The sequence below is a fragment of the Vavraia culicis genome, assembly GCF_000192795.1.
Source record: "Vavraia culicis subsp. floridensis unplaced genomic scaffold supercont1.38, whole genome shotgun sequence".
NCBI classification, from domain to species: domain Eukaryota; kingdom Fungi; phylum Microsporidia; family Pleistophoridae; genus Vavraia; species Vavraia culicis.
This window is the reverse complement of record NW_007360641.1, coordinates 26,055-53,423: the sequence shown is the minus strand read 5'-3', so window position 1 is coordinate 53,423 and position 27,369 is coordinate 26,055. Positions and strand designations below refer to the sequence as shown.

Sequence of the window (27,369 nt, the reverse complement as noted above, 5' to 3'; positions counted from 1 at the left end):
ATATCGCACTCGATACTGTACATGCTATATTTACGGAATAACCTGCTGAACTTTATGGAACAAATTTTGCAACTCGGTGTGTAAAGCATATGTCAGCAATAGACTCGTGCCGATACCGAATGAGATGCGTTTTCAAATGGATTTCAGTGCAGTATTATGCCACTTTATATGTTACAAGAAGCTACAAACTTTCTTACCGTATTATTAATTCGTTTTTGATGCCATATCGTGGCAGCTTCTTCATCCATTTATTATCAGGATAGGACTGGCAATTCCGGTGTCCTAAATATTGCTATATTACCCCCATTGCCAGTTTTCCACAAGAAGAAAATTTATCACGCCCAGATTGTGTTATTCAATTTAATCGGCATTCTTACACCCCCTCATGCCATCACCCGATCAAGTCCAAAAGCTGATGTCAGCGTGCAACATCTCCAAACAAGAGGCAGAACGGCTCCTCAAACTATCCAACAACGATGTAGATCTGGCAATCACGATTCACAACCAGGCAAAAGACGAGATGTACGTCGGGTCAGGGCTGGCAGTGAACAAGCCCAATAGAAAGCACACCATAAAGATGTACAAGAACGGTGTATCGGTGGACAACCATTTCATGGAGATGAATGCTGAAGGAATCAAGCGGTTGCGCACGATGATAGAGCGTGGAGAGTTTGATGCCAAGATGGTTGGCGGAAGGGAAAACGAGATGGCTGAATTTGAGGTTGAGAATTATGATGTTGAGTATGGAAAGGTTGACAAAGCGGAAAGCAAGATTGATTATAGCAAAATACCCAGTATTGGTCGACGAGTGATACCCAAGATTATAGTAATGGATAAGTCGGACCAGAGCGTGTCCGTAAATATTCGTTTTGTTGGGCTTGTGAGGGAAATTCGTGTGTCAAAAAATTGTAAAGTTAAGGATCTGCTTGAGTTCTTGTTTAAATACACCAAAACCAATTTGGCATTGCTGTCCAATGGTAAGAAAATTGGGAAGAACGATCTTGTAACCAAGCATGGCGGAAGCGATCTAAAAATTGAAAATGATTAAAACGGATTTATTGCAAATTAGCATCTCACGCCACCGTATAACCATAATGTGCGTAGGCATGGCTGTAATTTATATAGATCGTTCCTCTACAGTTCGTAACAATTTTTTTCATCCGCACTTACCTTCGCACCAATTCTGTTCATCGTTCCAAAACGGTCATTACAATTTCGCACCCACTCGCGTGTTTACTTTTCCATAAATTTTATTTCTATTTATCGTCTCCATCATAACCATGCTTTGCTTTCATCTTCATCGTCTTACCGTCCAATCCCCTACTTCCTGTTCATTTAATCTCTCGGTCAGTATTTATACGAGATCACACGGTACACAGCATAGCTGCACCAATATAGGTTGTTCTATACGTGCTCAAAGCAGGAAGAAATGTTATTAGTTAGAAACGTGATAAGCTGTGCTGTGATTGTGGCTGTAACCATCATTTTGACTCAAGCAGTCGAATTTAAGGTAGTGAGTGGCAGAATGGTTGATCACTTACAGCAAAATACTATTGCAACCACGGATGATACGGCTTGTACAAAAATAGCAGCCACTTTTTAAATTTTTTGCTAAAAATGCAAAGTACGACCATTTTTGCCCAAAAGTAAAATTTAGTCATAGAGATGTGTCATTGATGGACAATCGGAAAGTAGAACAAAATTTTCATTTGTTACAGATGAACAAAAAGGTTGTAATGACTTAAAATAAAACATTTTTATCTTTTAATCCTACATTATGTTCCATTTCGGGGTGCTGGTGCCGTAGGTCTTTTATACATTTCATCCATTTCATTTATAATTCCTTGTTTTGTTCCATTTCGCGGTGCTGGTGCCGTAGGTCGTTTGAAATTGCCATCCATTTCATTTATAATTCCTTGTTTTGTTCCATTTCGCGGTGCTGGTGCCGTAGGTCGTTTGAAATTGCCATCCATTTCATTTATAATTCCTTGTTTTGTTCCATTTCGCGGTGCTGGTGCCGTAGGTCGCTTGAAATTGCCATCCATTATGTATCTAACCGACTTGCTTATTCGCATTCTACCATTTGAGCACGCTTTCTTCTCAACTTTTGGTAGCAGTTGCGCGTTTAAATTAGGTGCTGGTGGTTCTTGTAGCTGCTTATCCGTCTTTTTAAACATTTTTCTGCACCTTTGTTCCATTGTTAAGGATTGAACTGTCTCATCAGTCCGCTTATGTCCCATCACCCTATCTTTACCACTTTGTACATCGTCATACTCTTCATCAGTGGTATTCATCTTTGTTCCGCTGGTACTCTCATCATTTGTCACTTGTTCATCAGTATTTGCAGGATCAACGCAGGTGCTATTTCCTGTACAGGTATTATTCCTTGTCTTTTCATCTGTTGCACACTGTTCACGGTTATTTTGGTTGTACCTCGTGATATTCGGTGCAGTCCCTTGTAAATCGTGATCACACCTGTCTGATACATGTACATACATAAAATACAGCACCATTATTTGCAACATCATCTGACGGGTGCATTTGATATAACATTTTTTAAGGCCATAATATGTATTGGATCGCCTAATCAGTAAATTATATAAAATCATCCATTGCCGGGTAATAATTTAAATTCGTTCAAACAAAATACAACAATTGATCTGTTCAAAATTGATGTAAAGCGTTTTTATACCTTCACCATATCAGATTTTTTCCGTCCAATATTGGCATAATTTACTTCTTTCGGAACTTGTCAGTAATGAGAAGTAATTCTCTGCTATTACTGCGGTATTTTTGGTTCTATGATCGCGCATTTCATCTAAAACGTTGAAACGCACAAGCAGCGGGAATTTTAAGAGAGTCATGTCGTATGCCATTCTGCAATGCAAGGACTTATACATTCCTTACGAGCACAGCTACTTTCTACCCGCTATAAACGAATACGCTTTCTTTCTCTGAATACATTTTCTACCATTTTTGAGCTGATGACTCATGTCTCAGTCATTTCAGCAGATTCGTCTGCTACGAAGAATTTGAATGCAAGGTCCTTGTGAACAAAAAATTTTATGCTAACCTTCCTCGCTGCCACACGGTAAGCAGTTCTTCTCCGCTACATGATTGGGAAGATTGATTTTTTGCTCAGACTGCCAGGCTTACCGAGTATGAGTTATCTAAAAATGTTATACCACACTCAGTGTGTTCACAAATACTTTTTTGCAACTAAAACAAAATTACGTATTTTAAATGATAGAACTGAAAGTGTACGGTAGGTATGGAAAAGATTGTTTGAAGAAGATGGTTTTTAATTCCAAACCAGGTTATTCGTATTTATAGAACAAAAGCTGTTCTATTACCAGGTTGAACCTGTTCTTCATCCAGGATTCTCATATTACCTTGTCACACTTCTGCCATTTCTACGCTTGGCTACATCAAAAAACTAATTCTTCATCCAAAATGTGTTTTTTCACTTTCGTGTCGATGATTATTCCAAGAACCTTCTAAAAATGCACAATCAATGAAAATAAGAATAGTTTAATCCACACGATGAGATTAACCATTCTTATTGATTATGGCACCTGCCGTATAGAAAGAACGTCATCACCAGATCGTGACCCGCTTACACCCTGCCACACAAAATACCTCACATTACCCGCATTTCTTGTTCACCTTTACGTTCAAACAAAACAAAAATTTAATTTATCGGTGCGATCGCATCTTCACCACCATTTTATCTCACAAAGACACAAAAACAAAAAAAAATGAACGGCACACTAACAGCAACACTACTCATAATATTATCGGTTATATGCATACACAACCATGTAGAGGAGTGTTTAGAGCTTATGAACGTTATGGTGGAGCGTTACCGAGGATCTGAGGGTGTGTATGAGAGCAGGCAGGTGTATGGTGATCGTGTGCGTGTGACCGAATGGCTGTAAGACGTGATGACCAAAAATGTGCGAAATGATGAAGTAAACGTGCGGTTATGAGGTGTGATGTGGTGTACACCGTGTGTGATCTGCTTGCTTGTTCTTCTTTCTGCCCGTCAATATTGCAGTACTAAAATCGTTCATTTATCGATGCTGTTCAGCGTCTTTCTGCCCGTTAATATTGCAGTACTAAAATCGTTCATTTATCGATGCTGTTCAGCGTCTTTCTGCCCGTTAATATTGCAGTACTAAAATCGTTCATTTATCGATGCTGTTCCGCGCTTCACTTCCTACTGGTACAAAAGCATTTTTATCAACTCAGGGATGCTTAAAGCATCTCTTTGCGATACTTCCAGGTTAATGTTCGTACTAGTGCTGTAAGTAAGGCAGTTACATATTCTTACCCTTCATCGCAACAGCAAATACTGTGCTCCTCGCAATCAGCAGAGCAACCGTTCCTGTCAGAGCGCCACCCTTTCATGCGAGCACCATGAAGACATCACCGTACACCGGCAATTCCAACTTCTTGGAAAGTTGTTTACTCATCACTTCGCACTGCACCACAGATCAAACTCTTATTCCGTGTATTATTTCGATTAGGTACGTTCCCTCATGTACCCTGTAAAGACGTTTACAACGTACTAATGATTGGGTAAAACATCCTAATTCTTAGTTAAATACGTATTTTGTATCATACAGAGACAGACCGGTGCCTACCAATTACAAATGAAAATTGCATGAAAGGTTTAATTAATACCTTTTTAACCAAAATATTTTACCCCAACAAACGATTGAAATGTTACAATTACCACCCTTTCGTGCCAACATTAAGTAAATTGCCCTTCTAAAATAATACGGTATGAGAAAGGAGCATTTAATTAGGAGAATATAGCACCTGCTACCAAACACTACACGTTGCTCTACAAATTGTGATGCATTATTGCAGTGATATGCTCTATCAACAGAATGTACGTTGGTACCGTGCAACATTATTTCCATATAATCTACACCAGTACTATTCTTTATAATTTATATTTTTATAAATCGAATAACTACACGCTAACACGTCCATTAACTCTTCTATCTCCCACATCCCGCTTATATCATCGACACCATCAGAATGAACGGTAAATACGCAACCGGTCTCCTCACAGCAAGCAGTCCCCTTCCTATAGCACTGCCCATTCTCGTAGTAATAACATACCTTCTGTTCAGCAACGATGGAATGCTAAATCTAAAGGACCTTGTACGTATTATCAATCGCATTCCTGTTCTTATTTGGCACGGTTTTAAATTGTTGTGATGGAGTGTTTGTTTTGGAATGGTGATTGGTTCGTTTAATGTGATGCGTTTTTTGTTGGTGGGTGATAGCGATAGGTGGTGGGGTGAAAGGGATGACTTGTTGGTACGTAGTAGTGGAAAGGAAGAGTGTGGAAATATAAAATACAGGGAATGTAAAATACAGGGAATGTAAAATACAGGGAATGTAAAATACAGGGAATGCAAAATACAGGGAATATAAAATACAGGGAATATAAAATACAGGGAATGTAAATTCATGGTACCCGTTAGCCATCAATGGTCCCATACGTTGCATTTAATATTTTTGCTCCTTTTACGTTTTTTAGCAATTCATCAGAAAGACGGTCGATCACGAACCATTGTTCAGTTATTTTTCCTTACAAAATTTTATTGGTCATATTCCCGTTACACAATATAATAGGAGCACCACCTAAAATACATTTCTATAGCAAAGAACAACATTTATAATACGTGCCGTAATGCATCTCAATCACACCCCTTTCTTTTTTTGGAGTGCACGACCAGAACACTGCTCATATTAACCACGGTACCAATAAAATGATTATCTCTCATACGAACATTTAATATGACGTACTCTCCTAGGTAGCAGGTTGAACTCGTGACAGCGGTACCAAAAACAATCCTTTACCCAGGCCTAACAGAAAGGATGTTTGCTGCATTTAACATGCCATGACAGCGGTAGCGCTGCTTATACGCTACGAAAAACAGTTTTTGTGCCGTACGGTTGTAAAAGGGATCGTTGATGAGACAACATTTGCACTGCGATGAAAGTAGTGGTACTATGACCGTGCTACTGCACTACTTCAAATCCAGTTCATCAATCATCCTATCTGCTAACTCAACGGCCCTCCCCTTAACAACACCCAAACTGCCCCTTGCATCCTTGCACCACCCCAAAAAATATACAGGTTTATCGCACACGTACCTGCTCAGATCCCTGCCCGTGTATCCCGTGCAATTAACCACAAGATCAATGTTTTTAAGTTCTTTGTTACCTTCTTTGGTTTGTAAGGTTAGGTTGTAAGACGATGCTTTCTTCCTGATGGATTGTAGCACAGTGTTGAGGAGCAGGTAGAGTGTCTGTTTTGATTGGTTGGTCTGAGTTCGGTTGAAAGCGTTTGTTTCTAATCGATTGAATTGTACTGGTGGAGTGCCGAATGTAGTGGTGCTGCTATTACCTTCCATCTCTTTATGCACCATCTCATTCTTATCATTTTCTTTTTCTGTGCCATTTTCCACTTCTAACATGCCCTTATCAGTGTTTATCCCATCTCTCCTCATTTTGTACCCCTCTATCCCATCCCTAACAATCCTTCCCTTCCTGTCATCTCCTAACACCCCTCCCTGCACACAAACATTCTTATCATGCACACATTTCCTCAGTTCATGGGCACTAAACGCACACTTTGCCAACTCAGCGCGCGATAGGATGAATATCTGTGGCACACCATGAGTGTACAGCATGCTGGCCACATCTAAGGATACATCGCCAGCACCTACTATTGCTACCCTCCTAAGCTTTGAGAATGCCTTGGCATGTGCTGCTAATTCATGCGTTTTATTTTTATTTATGCTTGTTTGTACTTTTTTATGCTCCGTATTATTTTCATTTAATGTTCTATCCCTGTTTGCAGCGTTGTTGCCCGTTGCACTTTCAGCCGCTTCAATTTTTATTATTCCACCCTCTGCTCCATTTTTCAGTTCAGCACCCCAATTCGCGACATGTCCGCTCTCTCCATTCCCTCGATCACTACTACTCTTCAACACATTCTCCAACAGCCACGCACTTCTCCTATTCACCCTTTCCAAGCCGTTTCCCTTCCTAATTACGTCCTCCCCATAAACCGTAAATTTATTCAAACCATCCCCTAACCGCCTAGCCCGTCCACCCACCGCAACAACAACACCATCGTAAAAAGTGCTCAGCCTTTCAAGCATCGACCCGTGCACCTTTATATTGCACAGCACGCTGTTCATGTGCATCCTAGGTTTTATGCTGAACAAATTGAGCGACTGTAGAGGCGATGAGCGCCTCTCGAATACGTGAACGGTTGTGGATGGTGCATGTGTGTGCAGGTGTTTTGTTAGGTAGTAGGTTGATGGGCCTGCACCTATCACGCATATTTTCATGTTGGGGTGGAATATTTTTTGATTTGGTGCGTTCGCCTTTTTTTCTAGGTGCCCTAACACTGCCCTGCACACTTTTTTACAAAATATGTTTTTAAGGCCTAAAGATCGGCATAAATGGCCCACTTTGCACGCCTTGTGCAGGAATCGTAGATATTGTCCCCTAAAGCGTATTTATCCCCTACACACCACAACACCAAACGAACACATTTACCTGGGCGCAGAGCAACCCTTGTGGCCCGAGAGTGCGCCATGTCGATAGCTATCGCTGTCCCCTGTTCAGGGCCCGTTCACAGCAGGTCCAAGGCTCAGCACTAGTTCATAGAGCCACTCAGACCTCAGCCAGCATAAAAAATACAATTTTTTGTTAAACGGTAATTTTAAAACAGCCAAAAAATAACAACACGGTAATTTACAACAGACCAGGGGCACTCAAAAACAACAATTGCCTGCGTATGGTTCTTGACCCTCCCATGGAGCGAAACAAATATCAATTCTCCTCTACAAACAGAAATAGCACAGCTATTCAAATACAAAGCATTTTATATTAAGCAAATGAACACCTGATCCACAAGAAGCACAGCCATAGACACGCATCCACCCGCTAAGTCCTTCATAGACCACACCGCTTTACTTAACTCCTTATCTTGTAGTGGATCTCGCACAAAAACTCGTTATAGCATTTGTACTCGCCAATCCTGTCCTCTACCATCATTCCCAGTATTTCGCTATCATTCCTCACGAACCTCACCAGCAGCTCACGCCCGTAGTACGTATCGATCTGCTCCTTCAGGCTTTCAATCATTTCCTTCTCCTCGCTTACAAAACTGGCAATCAGCTCCTCAAGCTCGTGTTCATCCGCTCTGTGCTCCACCATCTTGAGCAGGTAGAAGTAAACAACCTGTCCGTTCTCGATCACGTATCCCTCGCCATCGTGCAGCTGCTCGTACTGCAGCCGTGCGCACATCACGTCCTTGAGGTCGCGCTTGTCATAGAACGCGTCCAGCGAGAACATGCGCGGGTAGAAGTAGCGCAGCACATCACGCACCGGCCAGTTCGAGATTGTGCGCACGTTGAAGAGGCCCACCATCGTGTTGAACGCCCTGTTCTTGAACAGAGCGCTGACCAGCACGGGCAGGTTCTTTATGCTCTCGGGCAGTACAAGGTGGTTGTCCTGCGAGCCCTGTGTGCTCATCCTGTATGTCCTCAGGGTACGCACCACATTTCCCATCACGAACTTTCTGTTTTCCTCCATTCTGCCGATCTCCGATGCCAACACCTTCACGTAGTACGAAAATATCGTATCCATGCTCAGGTGGTTGTAAATGCTGCTGTAGTTATCGCTTGTTCTCAGCTTGATGTTCATGATCAGCGCTTTTCGCTTGAAATCGGCGATATCGCGGTAGTACAACACGCACTGCACGTACACCGGGCCATCAAGCATTCCGTCCACGTAAAATGTGTAACTTATCGTGCACCTGTCGGTCATGTGCACCACCGGGAAGGACATTGCCACCTCCTCTGCACTGTTGGCGTAGATGTTGTTCCTTCTGACGTAGTCGCTCGTTTTCACCTCGCACTTTACATCGTACATCACGGTCTCCTCCACGCATTCTCTTAAGTTCTTGGCGAGGCGGTACGTCTCATCCTTCTCGTTATCGTACACGTTGCGGTTTACTCCCGCACCCTTCCCCACATCGCTACTGCCCATCATCCCATCACCTCTCTCAGCCAAGCTGTCCCTGATGCGGCTAAGTTCTCGCGCACTCCCCCCATTGCTTCTCATCCCTGCACCATACACCAACCCTTCATCCTTCGATTCTCTGCCACCAACCAGCTCACCCTTACCCATGTAGGACCGCCCGTTTGTGCTCACCACGATTCGATTCAAAGGACTCTCAACCACTCCCCTCACCCCAAACAAGTTGAACACCACCCTGTTCTCCATAAAATCATCGATCAGTGTGGTGTAATCGCTTTCACTCATCACATTCTCGCGTGTAAACAGCAGCACCTTGGTGAACTCGACCAACCGACTAAAATGTGCTATCAGTGCAAGCGGTAACGTAAGCACGCTCTTGCCGTTCGATCGTATTGCCCGCAAACGCGCTATGAAATGCGCATCAACCTGATCTATGGGCACCATTACGCTCGTGTCCAGGAATATTTTATTGTCGAGCAGTACCTTCTCGTAATACACGCCGTTCCTGCGGTAAGGCACGCGTAACGTGTCGGAGAATACGAAGAACAGCGCATGTGTTGCCGTGGTGGGCGGCTCATCACTCGTAAATATGCTCTCGAGCGCACTCACGCACTGCTGGTAGTATGCCGTGTTGGTGCACTCCAAACAGAACAGCAGCACGCTGTGCCTTTCCCGGGTGTTAAAAAAGTGCTTGCTCGTCATTTCACCGTCATTAAGCTCATTTTCATCGGCAACCGCATCTTCCCTAGCACCCACTATCAACGTGTTCTCCAAATCCGTGACTTCGTTCTCCGTACGATTCTTAGCCCCGCAGATGTTGCAATTGAACGTACACCCCTCAACCTTGGTGTACTCACACACATACGACGTGCACTGCCCACACCTAGCCATGCTATCGCGCTCTACACACACGCTCATAATCCTGGGCTGGATCACCAGCATCAAGGGCACACCTATACGCTCAAACAGCCCCGTATTGTTCGGCACCACGTACATTGTGCTGCGTATCAACGGTTGTGAAAGCGTGTCTGTGGTGCTCAGTGGCGGCAGTTTGGATGTGCTGTGCTGATTGTTGAACAGCTCTTCGGGGAGCGATGGGCTGTTGATCGGGGATGGTTTGTTTTTGGATGCGGATGGAAATGGCGACCTTGGTACGGACATTCTGAGGGGTTGCGGAAAACGGAATAATAAAGGATGAATGAGGGGAGCGACAATTAATGGGAATAGGGTAAATGAGTTACGGGGTAGGATGGTGAAGGAAATAGAAATAGCATGGTGAAGGAAATAGAAATAGCATGGTGAAGGAAATAGAAATAGCATGGTGAAGAAAATAAAAATAGCATGGTGAAGAAAATAAAAATAGCATGGTGAAGAAAATAAAAATAGCATGGTGAAGAAAATAAAAATAGCATGGTGAAGAAAATAGAAATAGCATGGTGAAGGAAATAGAAATAGGAGTGAAGGAAATAAAAATAGCATGGTGAAGGAAATAGAAATAGCATGGTGAAGAAAATAAAAATAGCATGGTGAAGAAAATAAAAATAGCATGGTGAAGGAAATAGAAATAGGAGTGAAGGAAATAAAAATAGGAGTGAAGGAAATAAAAATAGCATGGTGAAGGAAATAGAAATAGGAGTGAAGGAAATAGAAATAGCATGGTGAAGAAAATAAAAATAGCATGGTGAAGAAAATAAAAATAGCATGGTGAAGGAAATAGAAATAGCATGGTGAAGGAAATAGAAATAGGAGTGAAGGAAATAAAACAGCCCAACGAAAAGAATAAAAAGTACGCGATGAATAAAAGAATCGGCCAAGGGATGAAATAAGGAATTGATAAAAGTACGGAAAAGGACCGAGAATAGAATTAAAGGTAATTGGCAGAGGATAGAGTTAAGTTAAGGATAAATGGCTAAAGGTGCTATAGAATGGCTGAACAAGAACTAAAAATATTTAGAAGCAGTACAAATTATTTAAATAAGAGAATTTGAAAGGGCAGTTCTTTATGAGACTGCTCATTAACAGGCATACCTATTGGGAAGGTGCAAAAATAAACTACAACGAAAAATAGAAAGGGATATGGTGGCACAACACATGGAGATGTGTTCTTGTAGCGTAAAAGTGAGAAAATGTGTTTTTATAACGAAAAAGTGAGAGAAACTCATCAAATAACACATATTTACCCTAATTTTAACATTCATTATCAAAAACAGCATTAAAGGATGGCAATTGGTCATTCCATGGTCTGTACATAACTTATGCTCAGGTATACAACGGATAGTGCAATTGTGCATTTTTGTTGAACCTTACGTACGCTCAACCCCCTAACCATTATAAATAACAAATCTGCGCAGCGCATTACCTCAAGTGCTCCGTACTGTTTATAAAAATTGCGGTGCTGGTCTTTAACAGGGAGTAGCACCAACAGAACAGCACTTTTTAATTTGGCAGGGTGGTGCAAATGCCTTGTCCGCTTCACTCCCACAATAAAATGAACTGCCAAGAGCACATCGTTCAAGGCATTTGCACCACCCTTTTACACCGCACCACTCATCACCGGCACCCCTTCATTTCAAGCACCCAATCCCTTCGGTGCTCGTAAAGGGGATTAATAAAAAAGCAACCGTTCCTTTTTAACGGCACGTCTCCACTCGGCCATGTCCAGCGATACATCCTCCTCATACTCGCTCAACGCAAGCAACATGACCGATCAAACAAGGCACCCTACCGCAAAGCGGTACAGGGAGGGTGCGAAGAACACTGCAAGTAAGATAGTGTTTGTGTGTGTCACTGTGGTGCTCGTGGGTGGAGCTGCCATATTTTTGTGTGTTGCTGTGTTTCTGGTGGTTAAGGAATGGAACAAAACAGAGGTTTAGGTGGTGATGGTGCCGGGTAGGTGTTGTGCTCTGGATTGGTCGGTCTGAATGAGTGTTTTTACCTGGTGACCGTATCGATCGGTGGCGGTGTCTTAGATAAATGGTGCATACTACGATTGATTATGAGAGGACTGCGGTCCGTTTTTGCTGCAGGGATGGTTAACTGCTCGGTTGATGGTTTTGATGAAGGGGCCATTCTTGAAGGGCAATCGTTTTCAGCATGCTTGTAACGGTGGATTGTTCCATGTAGCGCAAGGGCATCGAACACTGCGTTCTGGTAGAACGAGCTTTTGCTCAGGGCATTCTCACAAGATGCGTCTGTGCGTGAAGATCTGCTCGCACTCACACGGCTAGGCCCTTAAGTGTGGTAGCACATCGTGCCCGTACTAAATAAGCGTATTTGTAGTGAAAAGAGCCACGTGCCCGTGTTTCGATCCGCATCTACCATTTGCGCACTGCGCACCTCACCAGGCGGTTACTTCGTTTGATCTGGAGTGAGCAACCAAGCACATTCCCAAAAATTTTAGTGCCCTTCAACAATTCGTTGCTCATACCCCATGACAAAAGCGTTCACCAACTCTTGCCAAAAATTTTAGTGCCCTTCAACGATTCGTTGCTCATACCCCATGACAAAAGCGTTCACCAACTCTTGCCAAAAATTTTAGTGCCCTTCAACAATTCGTTGCTCATACCCCATGACAAAAGTGTTCACCAACTCACCGAGCCCCTCCCAAACTACCCTATCACTGATATCAGCACTCACAAAAATACTTCCTCCATCATCTACAACGATCCAAATCGCACAAGATCACGTGACACCCCGCCATCTAACGATAACGCACTCAACGAGCACGATCGTGTTCCGGATAGTTGATCACAGTATTTTGGGAGATGCTGGTGCGGTTGCAGATGAGGTTGTTACGCGCTGCGATGATATGCTTTTCTGGATGCGCAGGATATTTCCGGGCAGTGCTCGTATGCGTTGCTGTGTTAGTCTGACGAGAAAGGACGATTTCTACTTTTTGGTGTTTTATAGGTACGTGTTTAGAAACGGGAAGAGGGTGGATGTTGAGCGGGTAGGGCCTAAGCTTATTTTGCGGTTGCTGAGAGATGAAAGACATGAGGATGAGTAGGCATGGATGGATGATACGTACGTTAAATTCGTTATTACACACAGATTTGTTTTAAAACTTGTTCCTACGATGAACCGTAGCGCTTTGCTAACGGGGGGCATAGTCACGGGCACTCTTCCCAATCAGAACGTGTCTACCGGTCGAGTCAAAGACACTCTTCCCAACCAGAACGTGTCTACCGGTCGAGTCACGGGCACTCTTCCCAAATATTGCTTTACACATTTAAACGAATATTTCGGCCCTGCAAAGAAACGGTCCACGCTTCTTTTCGTGTCCTTCCTGCCACTACGCAGCAATTCCCAGCTCTAAGCCATGTATTAAATGCAACACCATCGTATGCCTCATATGTCGCGCTATCGATTTGTTGTGGGTGTGTTTACCAGAGCGTAGGACCAACAGCTATTGCTGAGTGTCAAACACCGGTAACTCTGCCACACGCTGGCAATACGATCATTTTAACTATTCAGGATCACCGATCAAATACGAGGATGCAGCCCGTAGTTAACCGTGGCAGGTTTGTACCACGTTATTGGCACGACGGGCAGCACCGCCTTGTGACCAAGGGCGGCACAGCTAATCCTACACAGCACCACAAAGTGCTCATATTTTGGTATGATTTGAAGTATAAACGGTACCTTACGTTTAACTACCGGTAAATTTGTTAAAAATGCTTTTATTCATGTTTTGATCCTTTGGTGCTTTTTCTTTTCATCCGTACGAGCTCAAGTGGTGGTAACGTGCAACAATGCTGGTGCACACCACGCCACGGTTGCATCCTTAAAAGGAACTCGTTACCTTTCCTGAAGCGTACTGCCACGTGTAACGTAGCACAACTGGACAAACACACGCTTGAGGTACGGTGTGCCGATCGAGCCTCACCCTAAATAATAACACCGTTTCCTGAAAGCTTCGTACTCCTCCTCAGTTTTGAAGTGCTTCTCTTCGCTTTTGTACTCCTTCATCATCTTAAAGTACTTAAACGTGTACTCATCACCTGCTCGCTCACCGTTAATGATACGCAAAACCTTCTCCATCAGGTCTTCCCGCTCAGCATTCACAAATACGTAGTTCTTCCGTTTGAAGAAGGTCTCTTGTCTTCTGACGTAGTTTCTTGTGTTCTTTTTGAAGGTGTTAAGGAATGCTTTGAAGGCACCGTACGAGTAATCACCAGCCATGAGGAAGTTGTAGCTCTCCTTGTAGCCTATGGGCAGCAGCTGAGTGCTTGTACTGCTGCACTTGTCTTGTTTCGCCGCATCAATGCTCATATTGATGAGATGCTCACTCCCTCTACGAGCAATCTCTTCGTTTGCTACCGTTGTGCTATCAATTCGGCTCTTTTCGCCATTCCCAGCAAAATTTCTGTTCCCAACGCTCCCCTTCAACACTTCGTTATTGCCATTTCTACAGCCGTCTTCCACGTCTTGAAATGACCCGCCCACACCTCGTTTGCTATGTCCAGCGCTAACGATGCCCTCTTCCAACTCGTCAGCACTGATCAAACGCTTCTCGCGATCAGTAGCGGTGCGGTCACCGTTAAAATTACCACCAACACACACCAGCAGCGTTTCCTCCAACAGTCCGTTCAGCACCATCTCCTCGCACCTCCTGTCCAGCTCTCTGTAAAGCACCTCCCTATTTTTAAACAAAAACACCTTCACCACACTCTCGTAACAACGTGACAGCCTTTCCATGTACAATCCACAACCACCCACAACAAGCACACGCACCGGCAGGCGAGCACGCTCTTCCATCTCGTTAATGACTGCCAGGCTGTCGTTCACGTATTTCTGTACATCGTACTTCTCGCCATAGCCCTTCACATCGATCATCAGGTGATTGTCGCGCTCTTTGTTGCTGCCGATGTTGAGCTCGCTAAATATTTGTACGGAGTCACAGCTCAGTATTTTTGTGTTCAGCTGGTGCGCTATTTTCAGCGCTAGCGCTGTCTTTCCGGTGCCGGTTGCACCTGCTATGCATATCATTTGGTGCATGGGGTAGGTCAAATAGGGAGGGATGTGGTTTGGGAGAAGGTGCAGGGGTAAAGTACAACGTGCGGATGACTGCAGGTTTAAGAAATGAAGTGAAGTGTGGTGAAGTGGTGAACACAGGACGGTAAAACAAACACTTGTTCAGGCGGTATTGAAGATGATCAAATGCCTTGCAAACAAAGAAATGTTAAATCGATAAAAAACGGTACGGTTTGTTTGAACAAGACCATCATTTATTCACCACATAAAAATTATTTTGAACCATGCTCTGTGAGGAATACGGAAAGACTCCTTACGTAGATGCGATAGCGATACGAGGTGTGCTGGCATATTTGCTGGTAGATTGTTTAAGATGTGGAAGTGTTGCTGTTCTTCCCTTAAAATATCTTGTTCTAGGATACGACCCGTTAGGACGTATTTTGATTGCAAGGTATGGTAAGTGCTGTGCACATCCCTAGGCCAGCGCAACGTATTTCTGCTCACGGTTCGCTTAACATGCTCAGCACGTGTTTGCATCTAAAACTGCTCAGCATGTTTTAACCGTTCACCTCAGAACCCCTTGTTTTCATGGACGTGCACGTCGGCAAAGTCATAAAAATACTGATAGGCTGCCACACAAAGAATACGTGTGCCGTCAAACGGAACATCCTTGCGCTTCTCAGAATAAACCGTAACGAGTTCGCACAGATCATCCGAGCAGCCAAAGACAAGCTGAAAGAATACGAATTGCGACTTATCGGTGTGACCAAGGGTGACATTGTGCCCGTCACACAGGCAGAAAAGTTCTTTCTGACGAAGTACTACAACATCAACGAGGTGAAAAGACGACGTGTTAGTGACACGGATGAAAATAGGAGCAACGGTGGTGCTGTAAAGAGTGGTGGTGCTCTGCCGAGGGAGTACCACGCGGTGTTCGTGATTGTTTTTTTGGAGTCGGGTGCTGTAACTTTGGATCGGCTGCTGTATTTCGTGCGTAAACTGCATTTTGATGTAAATATGGACGATGTGGTGTATCAGATGAAGAAAATGCATTATTTGATGTTTTTAAAGAAAGAGGATGTTATGATGGTGGCGTATGATTGGCGGTTTACCGCAGAATTTCCGCATTACAATCCGATGCTAGCTCTTGAAAATTTTTGTACCAACTTGGAGTGAACGGTAATAAGTTCTACAACACGTACATACGATTTGTATGGTGAGCACCGTTTCTACATCTTGTGCTGGTGAAGCTGCGCAATACTTGAGCGAGTTTTTGGCTGTTTGTGTGCAAATTCCTGCATAGGCGGTATTCGCGCTTGTAAGGCACTGCAGCACACGGTAGTACTTAACGTATCGCTGATCAATGTTGTAATTGCCGATACGGCAGCACATCAGCTACGCTACTCCTGCCTACAGGGTAGAACATGACTTGGACGGCTTATCACGGACGAAATACGAACTTTTGCCAGTGATTAATTTTACAACTCGTACCAAAAAGCAAAAATGGTTGAGCAGTGGAAGATGCTGATCCTAAAACAGAACAAATTTTTGTGTGTAACCGAGTTATATTCTATTTTATGGATGGAGATAGCACAATTGGTTCCGTAAACAGACGTACAGCTAAGATAAGAGGACAAATAAGCATGCTTTTAGTAAAAAAGCAATTCAAAGACTAATTAGACTGTTTAGGGAAGAAAAGAAAATTTTTGTTCCACATCTTACACGAAATACAGCGCTAAAATTGATACGCAGTTCATTTTTAGAGATAAACTTGTCCGTTCTTTACGGGCAATACCGAAAGGATGTGATTATCGGCCGAAAAGCAATCCACAAACCATTACCAAAACATAAAATTAAACGGAAATGGCCGGAAGACGACAAAGCTATATTTCCAAAACAAAACAAATTTTTATCAATAACCGCTTTTATTCCATTCCATAAATGAAAGTAGCATAACCGGTTAATTACCAATTTTTTTTTGCCGTCTTGCACCGTAATGCCAAATGAAGGACTTCCACCTTTTAATAAATCGAATATTCCAGTTTTAGCGAACCAGCCAATTATCATTTCAATGGTACTTTTGTCCGTATTGACTAGCTGCACTACTTTCATTTACTCTTATTACCGCTAAAAGCAAATATTTTATTCATTGCTGATATGAAAAAGAAATATTTCTAACTGTTTTTGCTGGAGATGTGCTACCCAACATAAAGGAGGTCATTTTCAAACAGCACAAAGTATTGGTGATGGTGTAGTTGATCAAGTAAAAGGTAAATTTAAATGCTGATATAGATACGTTAAAGCATATGATAAGCATTGCAGGTGAAAATAAGCAGTATCGTACGTTGTTACCACAAATACCTCTAATTGATCTATATCTTGTTGTTATTACCAATTTGCTTTACATGCTATTTCTAGTTTTGTATTTGATTAGAATTACGTTGTGATAGATCACGTCGTAAAGACGAGATGTAAATTATAATCTGAACAAAAACATTGCTCAAAAATTTGCTTTTATTCTTCTGGTGACCAATCACTGGAAGACATTCTTGAATGCGCTTTATGTACCATATTAGGACTTTTTGGTAATATTAGTAGATTAAAAAGTATCGATCAGCTGATATCCCCTATGGCAAGGATGAGAAATAATGTATTGATACTGCTATTAGTTGCGGTTGTTGCGATAGCTTTGCTGGGAATAGCAGGATATTTTATAACGAGACGTTCTAAAACAACACCATCGAAAGGTATTAAGCTTGGGAATGGTGCAATCGAAGGCGAGACAGCAGAAAAATTGGCTAAATCAGCATTTAGCGCTTTGTCAAGCCACACAAGTTATGGACCGGCTGTTAGCAACAATACACCCTCTGGCCAGAACGGAAATGTTGCATCAGTTGCAACTTCAATTTGGAGCGAAATAGATGGAACAACAACCGGAAACGCAAAAGTGGATTCGCATCTCGAAGATATTATTAGAGCGATTCAAACCGGTAATGGGCAAAGGTTAAATGAGAAACTGAAATCGCTGAGTGAGAGCGACATAGAAGAAATTATGAATGGCATACTGGATATGGTAAAAGAAAGCCCGACCGTGAAAAAAAATTTATGTTTTGGTTGGAGTAGTGCGAATGCTTCACCGTCACCATCAACAAATTTAATTTGGACCTTTGCGCTTCTACAACACAAAAGCACATTTAGCACTTTTCAGCAAAGCATCGATGCGTATCTCAGTAATGAACAAATCAATAAGAAATTAGTAGCGTATCCTATCTTTTGCATTGGCTACATTTACGGAAAAACGAGCGGAGTTGTGCTAGACGAACAAATAAAGGTGCAAGACAGAGTATATTTACTGAAAGGCGTGATTTTAATTGGTGGTGGCTCGTATTATGAATCTTCTATGGTACTGGTCAAACATGGCCGGAACTACTTGCGAGTTGATTCAGAACCGGAAAAAAATGTTAATTTTGGAGAAGAGTGTTCACGCCATCCCCTAGCTCTTACCTTCTACGAAATACATTAAAACTTCTATCTGTTATGTTCGTGTGCCACAGTTAAAATCTTCATCTATGTCCAAAAGTAAAGAAAAATTAGAACATTTAGGTTGCTTGCAGCAATTGATATTTGAAGCAACATAGCGGAAAGGAATGGTTTACTCAATATATTGACCAATAATACACGGCTAATTATCATTATATTTTGTTGATCAGGAAAATACCGAGCAACCGTGAATCCATGAACAACTTGGAATGAAAGACAAATATTAATGTGTGAGGAGATAAATAAACGTAGTCTTAGGAAAGTACAGGATCAATACAAGATGTAGATCCCTTCCAAGCAATAAGTATTGTTCATCCGTAGCTTGAACAGATAGTTATGGATCCGTTTATAATTACTTTCGGATTAACATAACGGGAAAGACAGTTTTGAAGCCGTTTAACTCTTATTAAATGAAAATATTTGTCAGTCTTACCAAGAGGTTGAAAAACCTTTGCTCCGCATTTGTGCACGAAGGAAAGTAAACATTGCTGTTCTATCTTTTATATGATTAGTGGTGTGGATAAGTGGCGTGTACATGATATTATAGCCAAATTTACTGCCATTTAGAGTTTCCTCTGCATCGCAATTACATAATGTAGCTTCATAGATTACTTAGCAGTGTTTTAGTAGGGCCATTGTCAGCATTTCACCAGCCACATTGCCATACTCTGATCAATACAGCCACAGTTTTAGATATTAAATTGCCTGTAGTACCATTAAATTAGACTATTTTGAGTAAAAATTGGCACTCCTTGCACCAAACACCGCTGCAGAACCAATCTACAGCGAAAATGATCATCAACATTTGTAGATCATTATTTATGAACCACCATAAGTATAATTTGTGCCCAGTGCTGAGAAACCCTTTAAAATAGATTCCTTCAGTTAAACCAAATTAGTAAAATGGCGCACAAATAGCAACAAATGAAGAGTTATTACGTTTACATAATAATTTACTTGTATAATACGTATTTGTATGTATGCAAAGATAAAATATTATTTTGCTCATCAAATGTGCGTTTATTCATCCTCTTAAGCTAAGGTGCTATAACCTGCAAATATCATGGTTATGAATGATTGCCACTATAAACAATCACTAATCGATAGCCCTAGAAATTTGGGTTATTATCATAGCGACATCGAACATACCAATAATATTGATCAGGGCCAAAGCAACTATAATTAGGCTCAAGCGTAATAAAGACACTATTTAAGGCTGTCTCCTACAAAATTATTACGATATAACCAACATATTACCAGTGCGATGTGCTGCTGTTAGATGTTGATGGCAAAGATGTTACTGTTTCTATTTATATCTCTGTTTATCCTTTCTGTCTCATTCCATTCGACTCCCATCAAAACAGTTTTCTACTCATTTGTACAGCATTCAGCATCTTTTCAAGTACTGTTCCGCTGTTTGTGCCACATAGCTAACATTTTTCTTTCTCCTGCACAGATGCCCTTTCATATTGTTCATCACGTATTCGCCCTTCCGCTTTTTATTGCCGTTTTTTAGCCCCTCCAATTAAAAGCAAGGAACAAAGCCGAGAAAATGACCGACAGGAAAAAATCAAAATTTAGCAAATTTCTAGACATTGAAGCACAGGAAGCTTCTTCAGACACCTCGCCATTTACTCCATCGCCGCATTCATCCCCACAGATAACCGATACATGGCAGGAATTTACGACCAAGCTGGAGCAGAAGTACAAGGACATCAAAGAATCAACCGAGAAGGAGGTGGATCTGAACGTTGACCTGGTGAGTGCTAAGCAGCAGGTCAGTCTGCTGCCAAATGTGAGCTGTCCAAAGCTGTGGCTGGTACGGGTAAAGCCCGGCAAGGAGAGACAGGTGCTGTTCAAGATAATTAGTGAGAGACACGATAACATTTTCAGCGTGGTGATAAAGGATGGGCTGCCCGGATACGTGTACCTGGAGAGTTTCTACAAGCAGAGTGTGCTTAACGCGATAGACACCTGCAAATTTGTTTCTAAGCGAGTGAATGTTGTGCCTTTGGATGAGATGGTGGAGGTGCTGACGTATCGAAAGAATGAGATTGTGCTGTTCAGCTACGTACGTGTGAAGAAGGGCCGGTATAAGGATGATATAGGAATGATTGTAGGGAAGATCAGCGATGAGATGGTGCGTGTCAAGCTTGTGCCGAGAATTGATGGAGTTAGAAAGCTGTTTGTACCGGAAGACTACGAAAACGTGATTAAAATTAACAACGGATTCATGTTCAGCAAAGAATTTTACAACGAGAAAGGGTTTTTGGAGAGGAATGTGAGGGTGTCTGATCTAAGACTGGGCGAGAATCCGAGCGTGAGCGAACTGAAAGACTTCAAGGATAAGGAGTATGAGATAGGAGAAAGCGTGATGGTGAAGAAGGGCGAGTTACGCACGCTGAAAGGTACAATAAAGACAAAAAGAGAGAACGAGCTTGTGATACAGACTGATTCGCGCACATACACGGTGAGTGAGAGAGATGTGCAGAAGAACGTAGGTCTTGGCGACGAGGTTGGCGTGAAGAACGAGGGAACAGGTGTTGTGGTGCATGTGCAGGGACAGAATGCGATTGTGGCGCTTGACAACTTTTCGAGGGAGGTGTCGGTGCCCATAGATGAACTCACGAGACCGCAGGAGACGTACAAAGTCAAGAAAAACACGGCCATACGCAGGGCAAGACGGGACCCGTTGATGAACAACAAAGTAACGGTGATCAGGGGTTGCTATAAGGGATTTGATGGTGTTGTCAAGGATGTGCACAGAGACAATGTGCTGGTACAACTTGTGAGCAATCTGAAGAGGGTGGAGGTGAAAAAGAGCGAAATTATGCTCACCGAAGATCGATGGAGAGAAGGGCCCAGCGTTTCCGACATGGGTGCCCGCACACCCGTTCCGATTGCTTTTGGCGGTAAGACACCCGATCTGAGTGGTGCTGGTGGCAAAACACCTGGTCTGGAGCTCTATGCATCGCATGGAACGCCTAGGCCGGATGGCAACATGTCATATAGAACACCTCGCGGGGCACGCACCCCGTACCGCACACCATCACGGGGCGGTCATTCACCGCCTAGGACACCAGGTATAGGCAGCCGCACTCCACATAGAGAAATGCACAAGTCACCGTACAAAACACCACGAGCACCAGAAACTGTGGAAGAAGAAGCTTCAGCACCGCAGTCGGTAAGCGCTTACAGGGGCACACAGCTCCAATACCAGAACAAACTTGTAGAGGCACTCGATATAATTGATGAGACGGTCATCACCAGCACATCGAAAATAAAATTGGGACAGTGCGAATTTGTGCGGCCCTCCAAATACGATCGAGTCATAGTCCTGCGCGGTGGTCACAGGGGGAGCAGCGGCATTCTTGTGCGAATAAGCGACAACAAGGGGACCGTGAGATGTGCGGAGAGCGGTGCCATAAGCGTTAATGTGGAGGATATCAGTAGAATGAACTAGCTGAGCGGTGAGCAAGCGATTTGGTGCCTGAATGGTTTATTGAGATGAACCCACACCGTTTTATCCTGTAGTTACAACATAACAATGACCGATAGGCACCTTCTATCCATGAAGCGTTGAGCCTGCCAAAAATGTTGAATAAATCATTAATCGAATAAATTTGGCAGTTGTTGTGATTGACACCTTTGAAATGGAGCAAACCAACATTTCTGTAAAAAATGTTTTATAAATTTAATCTGAAGGAGCCGTTTCCTCAGATTATAGTATTTTTATGACCAGCTGTGCTATTTCCGTTTATGAAATGAAATCCGTTCTTAAGTCGAAGTGATGGATGCGTTGGTCATTTTTTGTGATTTTCGCAGTTTCCTGCAGAGGAGCGCAAAAACGGCCAGTTCATGATCTACGCACAGAAAAAATCTTCGTGCAAGGTTACATCCCTGCATCAACGGTTGATGAAAGATGCTCGTGGTGTAGGCTGCTACACCGCGGTGCAATATTGGGGATGAGAGTATTTCCTGTTTTGACCAGTACCGGCCGAAAGGTGTAAATTACGGTCTTGCACGACCTGTCACATAATAAACCATCTCTTTGGTTAAATACGCACATTGCTCCACTTTAAAACAGATTTAATTACACCTTAGTCATTTTACTTCTTCTAAATGTTTGTTCTCCTCCGATGATACAGAGAAGAAATCAACCTCGTCCTCTTTGTTCGGTTCAGAATCATCTAACTCGTTTGTAAATGCTTCTCTTCCCATTTTTTGGTCAGGCAGCTCATCGCTCATCGCACCGTTCACAGCTTCTTCTAGTAGGGCGGTGTGCGTATCCTTCTCATCATCAATCTGGTCATTTCTCGTTTTTTCCTCATTTACATTCACCTGCTCGGCATTACATAGATCGATCTTCTCGTCATCCACACCATTTTTACGGATAGGCGCCCTATCCTCAGCGCTCTTCTCGCTATTTTTCACCTCATCATCCTTCCGTACGGCACCACCAGCAATCTCCTCAAGAATATCAAGCCGCTCCACACTCGGCACATTTACGGTTTCAGGCTCCTCTATCTCCTCGCCAAACGCCCTTTTCAACCAGTTGGGTGTTCTAAGCGGTTCGTATCCAAACTTCTTCACAACGAATCTCAGGTAAAAGTAAACGTGTCCCACGATGATGCCCATAACCTCATCAAAAGGCACCTTTCGCTCGCTGAAGAACGAAAAAACGGGCACCACAAACGGCAAAAAGAACGCAGGAAACAATATGCACCCCAACAACTGCACCTGTGTTGTTCTGTTCCTCCTCGTCCATATGTAAGTTATAGCCGACGAGAGCATATTGCCAAGCAACGATCGTCGAAACACATTTGCACACACAAATATCAGAGCTGAACAGAACATCAGCAGGTACGCATACTCCGATGCATTCATAAAACTCTCCTCCAGCATTTTTGAGTAACGGAAGAAGAAAACGACGTGCAGCAGAACGTCAACCGAGAAAGGCCCGAAATAGAAGAATGACGTGACCAACCGCCACAACTGCATTTTCTTAACGTAGTAGAATGAGTAGGTGAGCGATAGCGGACTTATTATGTTTATGTGCACGAGGAGTGCTAGCACTACGAGAATGAGGGACATTACTTTTGTGAGCGGAGGTGTTGTGCGCATCGTCTGCGTGAAAAGGCTGTGTATCATTTTTGATGGGGTCGGTTAATTTTTTTATTTTGTATGGCGCTTTGATTGGCGCATCGAAGCCATGGAAATGGAGAGGGATTAAATTACGGTAGGTAAGAAATGACACCGAAGATATTAACAACAGCGGATAAAAAGAAGGAAAGAAGGCAACAAACATCTTAACAGAGAAGTATGCAATAGCACGGGCTCAAAAAAAACAGGAATGTGGAGCAGCTGATGGAATACAAAGGAGCGGGCAAAGACACAATAGCTAAACAAAGTGAACTGCTGTGAGATCAATGTATGGCGACTGGAAGGCGAACTGCAAAAGAAAAGTGACCGGATAGGTACAATGAAAAAATTGACCATGAATATGGCAGAATGCGATAGGGCACAGCAAAACATGTGGCACTGTTTAAAGTCCGGAATGCACATGTACAATGTGACAAGAATGCACGCAGAATCGAGAATTAACAGAAAGACACGGCCTGAATATTAGGAAGGATAATAAAAGAAGAGAACTGTTCGTCGGATAATTGTTGAGTACTGCTACTCGGTTTGGATAACGCTAGGCTGGAATAAAACTTTTCACGATAGGCTGTTACTTTTGCTCGTCTTTTTAGTGTGGTGAATGTTTTTGTCCTATTAATCGTTTACATGCCCGTTTAAAGGCATATTCTTTAGTTTGTTGTTTGTGAGAGAGTCGTTCCGTTTCTTTCTTCTCTTCAAACATGAAATAATCGCGCACATAGAAATGTATTGCAAGTAATTTCTGTTTCCTGATGCACATTTGATTGAATACACCACAAAAAACATCGTTTAGATAGCGCCACGTGAACTATCGGGTTGAAACACGTGTGAACACACCCCTAACTATCGTTAGCTCATAAAGAGTAGCGGGCAGAAGTACATTACACTCCAATTTTGGAAGTGAATGATTAAACCAATACCGGTATATGACGTGAAACAAGCACTTTTCTCGGAAGATATCACCAGTGCAAGATTTCGTAGAAATTGAGGTGGCAAGCAAATTTAATCCCATTCTTTCACCATTTCTTGTAGAAACGGTACAAATAAAATATTCACTCTAAGAATGCGGTGCAAGGATGTCCTTGCAAATGCTTTAACATTTTTACAGCCTGCCATTTTTGCACTGCTTGTGTTCAAAACGGCATAGTAACCCTAATGAACCACAAGTACATGCCCTTGCGTATCACAACACTTCTTTTATGTAAAATAAATGATTTTACGATGAACATCGTTGTCTCCAGGTTCATATCGGGTTCTATCACAATTTAATCATTTTTGTTGATCGATACTCCTATTCAGTAGGAAGGCTAAATTTGTTTATTTATGATCAAGCGTTTTGGTAAAAGCCTATTCATTAAATACATTTATGATCACAAATGCGTTGGTACACCTAGGTGCTCGTTATTTTACCATGGTACTCCTTTGATCACTTGTTCGTTTGCAGGTATTCATAAGCACCATCATTTTTGTTTGTAAATTGTTTGTTGTGGTTCTGTTAAATTGAAATACAAAAAGCAGTCCGTGTTTCCTCACGTTAAAGCAAATATGTGCTTTAATGAACAATACGCCACATTATAAAAGGCCTGTTATTTGAGAATAGCGAGCACGTTCGGATTGAAGAACAAATCGTAAACCATCGCATCGAGTCGTTTCCCTTTTTGCATTGTCTTGCCACACCCCCTTTTTCCCGCCAAATCCGAATCAGTAATTGCTATCGTTGCAACAAGCTGAAAGCTTTTTTCATTTTTTGTTTTTATCGGCACTTGAGTATTTGTAAAGATTTGTACAAGAAAATGCATACGTGTGGATTTGTCATGAAATGACCAAATATGCTTTAATTTTCAAAAAAAACGGAAAATTTCCGTCACACAAAAATTTCACAAAAAGATCTGTTTTTACGCATCTTTACCCGTTTTATACTGCAGTTCTGTGCGATATGTATCACAGCAAAGAATGTAGAAAAAAAAGAAAGAGCCTCTAAATTTGACTACGAGGTGTGCAGAGCGATCTAAAATAACAAAGCAATCAGTAATTAAGCGCATGGTGTCCCGATCATAAACAAAAACTAAATTAAATTTTTCCTTTAAATATGAATAAAAAAAAACATACCAAGATAATCATGGAACCGTTTTGGAACTTGATAAGGAGCTACGTAATTCCTTTGAAATTGCTGTATTTTTTTATAAATGTGCAGTACTACGCGTTTTACCAGTTTAGAGGACCATTTGCAGTCACAATGTTCAACGTTTCAAAAGAGCACTACGGCTCGTTCTTGGGAATCATACTAGCGGTGTGTTTCTTCACAAATACGGTGCTGGCCACGACGAGTGACAAGTTTGGAAGACCAAAGCTGTTTATATGCACGTTGCTGATTGTGTCAATGGTATCGTTTGAGCTGTTTTATCTGTGGCCCGCGGCAAAAGAATACGAATCCATTTTCTGGGTGGTAATGTTCCTGTACTCGTTCTTCAACACTGCCATACCACCTCTCCTGGACCGCTTCGCAATCGAGTACCTCAACAACACGCCGAATACTGGTGCTCGCGCGTACGGCAGGCAGCGCCTGTGGGGAACAGTTGGTTACCTATTAGGAAATATGGCAGTTGAGACACTGTGCCGATCTGAGCCAAAAAAATACGACTTCAACAGCCTAAAGTACTACGTTCCGCTAGTTACCATACCCGCGGTGCTGTTCTCCGCGCTGTTCATTAAATCGTATGACCGCACAGAGCGCTCGAACGCAGACATAGAGAGCAGCTGGGTATCCTTCGTGAAGAACAAGCCATACCTTTTTTTCATTTTCATAATTCTCCTCAACGGTATAACACGCGCTGGAATGACCATGTACCTATCGATCTACCAGACAGAAATACTTATGCTTGAAGGCTACACGCTCTCGGACAGGATCCCAAAATTCTTGCAGAGCATCATAAACGTAGTGAACAAAAATCCTATCAGCACTACGGCCACGTGTGGCGTGCTTTTTGAGATCATCATTCTCTACTACTCGCAAAACATTGTTGGGCGGTGTGGCCTGTACTGGCCGCTCTTATTCGCACAGGTTGCACAGTTCGTACGTTTTGCTGGGTACTACGTCCTGCCATACGACAATCCAAACACGTATATGTTCAGCTGCCTGCTGGAAACGATGAAAGGCGTGAATTTCGGCCTTACACACTCTTCGGGCGTGCATATTGCCAACATGATGTGTCCCCCTCATCTGAAGGCAACCTCACAAATGATATACACGGGAACGTTCACCGGTCTGGCATCGTTTGTAGGCGGTCAGATATTTGGCTTGGTGTTCTCCTCCAAGATTAACAACGAAGATATGTCCTCCTCAGACAAGGCCAAGATATTTAGTAACTTCTACATTGTGAACATGTTAATCACGTCCTTTGCCATTGTGCTCTTCGTGTACAAATATGGAATGCGCGACCGCGTGCTCAGCTTCGATTCACTCGCAGGAAGAGCACCACAAAAGAAGATTGAAGAGCGAAAAGTTGTAATGGATGTTGATGAGGAAGAGGGCGGCAGCAAGCCGACTAATCCCAAGTCTACAATGTAATCCTAGATGTGTCCTTTTAGATTCAATAAAATTCTCAGTAAATGTGC

General features: G+C 42.6%; 15 protein-coding genes across 15 annotated transcripts; 7 read left to right on the top strand and 8 right to left on the bottom strand.

Annotated features, from left to right (window-relative positions):
• Positions 1 to 326: 326 nt before the first annotated feature.
• VCUG_01985 (uncharacterized protein) lies at positions 327 to 1,065 on the top strand. The gene has a single exon (XM_008076808.1). The coding sequence runs from the start codon at positions 386 to 388 to the stop codon at positions 1,046 to 1,048; it is 663 nt and encodes a 220-aa protein (XP_008074999.1). The 5' UTR covers positions 327 to 385; the 3' UTR covers positions 1,049 to 1,065.
• A 710-nt stretch (positions 1,066 to 1,775) lies between these two features.
• On the bottom strand, positions 1,776 to 2,636 carry VCUG_01984 (uncharacterized protein; the record flags this gene model as incomplete). The annotated part of the gene is made up of 1 exon (XM_008076807.1): positions 1,776 to 2,636. The coding sequence occupies exon 1, from the start codon at positions 2,607 to 2,609 to the stop codon at positions 1,776 to 1,778; it is 834 nt and encodes a 277-aa protein (XP_008074998.1). The 5' UTR covers positions 2,610 to 2,636.
• A 2,347-nt stretch (positions 2,637 to 4,983) lies between these two features.
• VCUG_01983 (uncharacterized protein) lies at positions 4,984 to 5,489 on the bottom strand (the record flags this gene model as incomplete). The annotated part of the gene is made up of 1 exon (XM_008076806.1): positions 4,984 to 5,489. The coding sequence occupies one exon, from the start codon at positions 5,487 to 5,489 to the stop codon at positions 5,028 to 5,030; it is 462 nt and encodes a 153-aa protein (XP_008074997.1). The 3' UTR covers positions 4,984 to 5,027.
• Positions 5,490 to 6,050: 561 nt separating this feature from the next.
• VCUG_01982 (uncharacterized protein) lies at positions 6,051 to 7,382 on the bottom strand (the record flags this gene model as incomplete). The annotated part of the gene is made up of 1 exon (XM_008076805.1): positions 6,051 to 7,382. One exon carries the CDS (start codon positions 7,380 to 7,382, stop codon positions 6,051 to 6,053), a length of 1,332 nt encoding a protein of 443 aa, XP_008074996.1.
• A 557-nt stretch (positions 7,383 to 7,939) lies between these two features.
• VCUG_01981 (uncharacterized protein) lies at positions 7,940 to 10,249 on the bottom strand. Its single transcript, XM_008076804.1, has one exon. It carries the CDS (start codon positions 10,240 to 10,242, stop codon positions 8,014 to 8,016), a length of 2,229 nt encoding a protein of 742 aa, XP_008074995.1. The 5' UTR covers positions 10,243 to 10,249; the 3' UTR covers positions 7,940 to 8,013.
• Positions 10,250 to 10,304: 55 nt separating this feature from the next.
• On the bottom strand, positions 10,305 to 10,807 carry VCUG_01980 (uncharacterized protein; the record flags this gene model as incomplete). Its single annotated transcript, XM_008076803.1, has 1 exon — positions 10,305 to 10,807. One exon carries the CDS (start codon positions 10,805 to 10,807, stop codon positions 10,319 to 10,321), a length of 489 nt encoding a protein of 162 aa, XP_008074994.1. The 3' UTR covers positions 10,305 to 10,318.
• Positions 10,808 to 12,649: 1,842 nt separating this feature from the next.
• Positions 12,650 to 13,087, top strand: VCUG_01979 (uncharacterized protein; the record flags this gene model as incomplete). The annotated part of the gene is made up of 1 exon (XM_008076802.1): positions 12,650 to 13,087. The coding sequence occupies one exon, from the start codon at positions 12,650 to 12,652 to the stop codon at positions 13,085 to 13,087; it is 438 nt and encodes a 145-aa protein (XP_008074993.1).
• A 6-nt stretch (positions 13,088 to 13,093) lies between these two features.
• VCUG_01978 (uncharacterized protein) lies at positions 13,094 to 13,740 on the top strand (the record flags this gene model as incomplete). Its single annotated transcript, XM_008076801.1, has 1 exon — positions 13,094 to 13,740. The coding sequence occupies one exon, from the start codon at positions 13,094 to 13,096 to the stop codon at positions 13,394 to 13,396; it is 303 nt and encodes a 100-aa protein (XP_008074992.1). The 3' UTR covers positions 13,397 to 13,740.
• A 4-nt stretch (positions 13,741 to 13,744) lies between these two features.
• On the bottom strand, positions 13,745 to 15,088 carry VCUG_01977 (uncharacterized protein). The gene has a single exon (XM_008076780.1). The coding sequence runs from the start codon at positions 15,076 to 15,078 to the stop codon at positions 13,963 to 13,965; it is 1,116 nt and encodes a 371-aa protein (XP_008074971.1). The 5' UTR covers positions 15,079 to 15,088; the 3' UTR covers positions 13,745 to 13,962.
• Positions 15,089 to 15,608: 520 nt separating this feature from the next.
• Positions 15,609 to 17,096, top strand: VCUG_01976 (uncharacterized protein). Its single transcript, XM_008076800.1, has one exon. It carries the CDS (start codon positions 15,643 to 15,645, stop codon positions 16,228 to 16,230), a length of 588 nt encoding a protein of 195 aa, XP_008074991.1. The 5' UTR covers positions 15,609 to 15,642; the 3' UTR covers positions 16,231 to 17,096.
• On the bottom strand, positions 16,837 to 17,166 carry VCUG_01975 (uncharacterized protein; the record flags this gene model as incomplete). Its single annotated transcript, XM_008076799.1, has 1 exon — positions 16,837 to 17,166. The coding sequence occupies one exon, from the start codon at positions 17,164 to 17,166 to the stop codon at positions 16,837 to 16,839; it is 330 nt and encodes a 109-aa protein (XP_008074990.1).
• A 526-nt stretch (positions 17,167 to 17,692) lies between these two features.
• On the top strand, positions 17,693 to 18,838 carry VCUG_01974 (uncharacterized protein; the record flags this gene model as incomplete). Its single annotated transcript, XM_008076798.1, has 1 exon — positions 17,693 to 18,838. The coding sequence occupies one exon, from the start codon at positions 17,693 to 17,695 to the stop codon at positions 18,575 to 18,577; it is 885 nt and encodes a 294-aa protein (XP_008074989.1). The 3' UTR covers positions 18,578 to 18,838.
• Positions 18,839 to 20,133: 1,295 nt separating this feature from the next.
• VCUG_01973 (uncharacterized protein) lies at positions 20,134 to 22,258 on the top strand. The gene has a single exon (XM_008076797.1). The coding sequence runs from the start codon at positions 20,147 to 20,149 to the stop codon at positions 22,055 to 22,057; it is 1,911 nt and encodes a 636-aa protein (XP_008074988.1). The 5' UTR covers positions 20,134 to 20,146; the 3' UTR covers positions 22,058 to 22,258.
• Positions 22,259 to 22,662: 404 nt separating this feature from the next.
• On the bottom strand, positions 22,663 to 23,749 carry VCUG_01972 (uncharacterized protein). The gene has a single exon (XM_008076796.1). The coding sequence runs from the start codon at positions 23,743 to 23,745 to the stop codon at positions 22,699 to 22,701; it is 1,047 nt and encodes a 348-aa protein (XP_008074987.1). The 5' UTR covers positions 23,746 to 23,749; the 3' UTR covers positions 22,663 to 22,698.
• Positions 23,750 to 25,843: 2,094 nt separating this feature from the next.
• Positions 25,844 to 27,369, top strand: VCUG_01971 (uncharacterized protein; the record flags this gene model as incomplete). The annotated part of the gene is made up of 1 exon (XM_008076795.1): positions 25,844 to 27,369. One exon carries the CDS (start codon positions 25,844 to 25,846, stop codon positions 27,320 to 27,322), a length of 1,479 nt encoding a protein of 492 aa, XP_008074986.1. The 3' UTR covers positions 27,323 to 27,369.

What these genes read in the sequence shown, in the direction of transcription:
- VCUG_01973 (XM_008076797.1), top strand. Translation starts at nt 20,147, where the DNA reads ATGACCGACAGGAAAAAATCAAAATTTAGCAAATTTCTAGACATTGAA.
- VCUG_01972 (XM_008076796.1), bottom strand. Translation starts at nt 23,745, where the DNA reads ATGATACACAGCCTTTTCACGCAGACGATGCGCACAACACCTCCGCTC.
- VCUG_01985 (XM_008076808.1), top strand. Translation starts at nt 386, where the DNA reads ATGCCATCACCCGATCAAGTCCAAAAGCTGATGTCAGCGTGCAACATC.
- VCUG_01981 (XM_008076804.1), bottom strand. Translation starts at nt 10,242, where the DNA reads ATGTCCGTACCAAGGTCGCCATTTCCATCCGCATCCAAAAACAAACCA.
- VCUG_01976 (XM_008076800.1), top strand. Translation starts at nt 15,643, where the DNA reads ATGGACGTGCACGTCGGCAAAGTCATAAAAATACTGATAGGCTGCCAC.
- VCUG_01977 (XM_008076780.1), bottom strand. Translation starts at nt 15,078, where the DNA reads ATGCACCAAATGATATGCATAGCAGGTGCAACCGGCACCGGAAAGACA.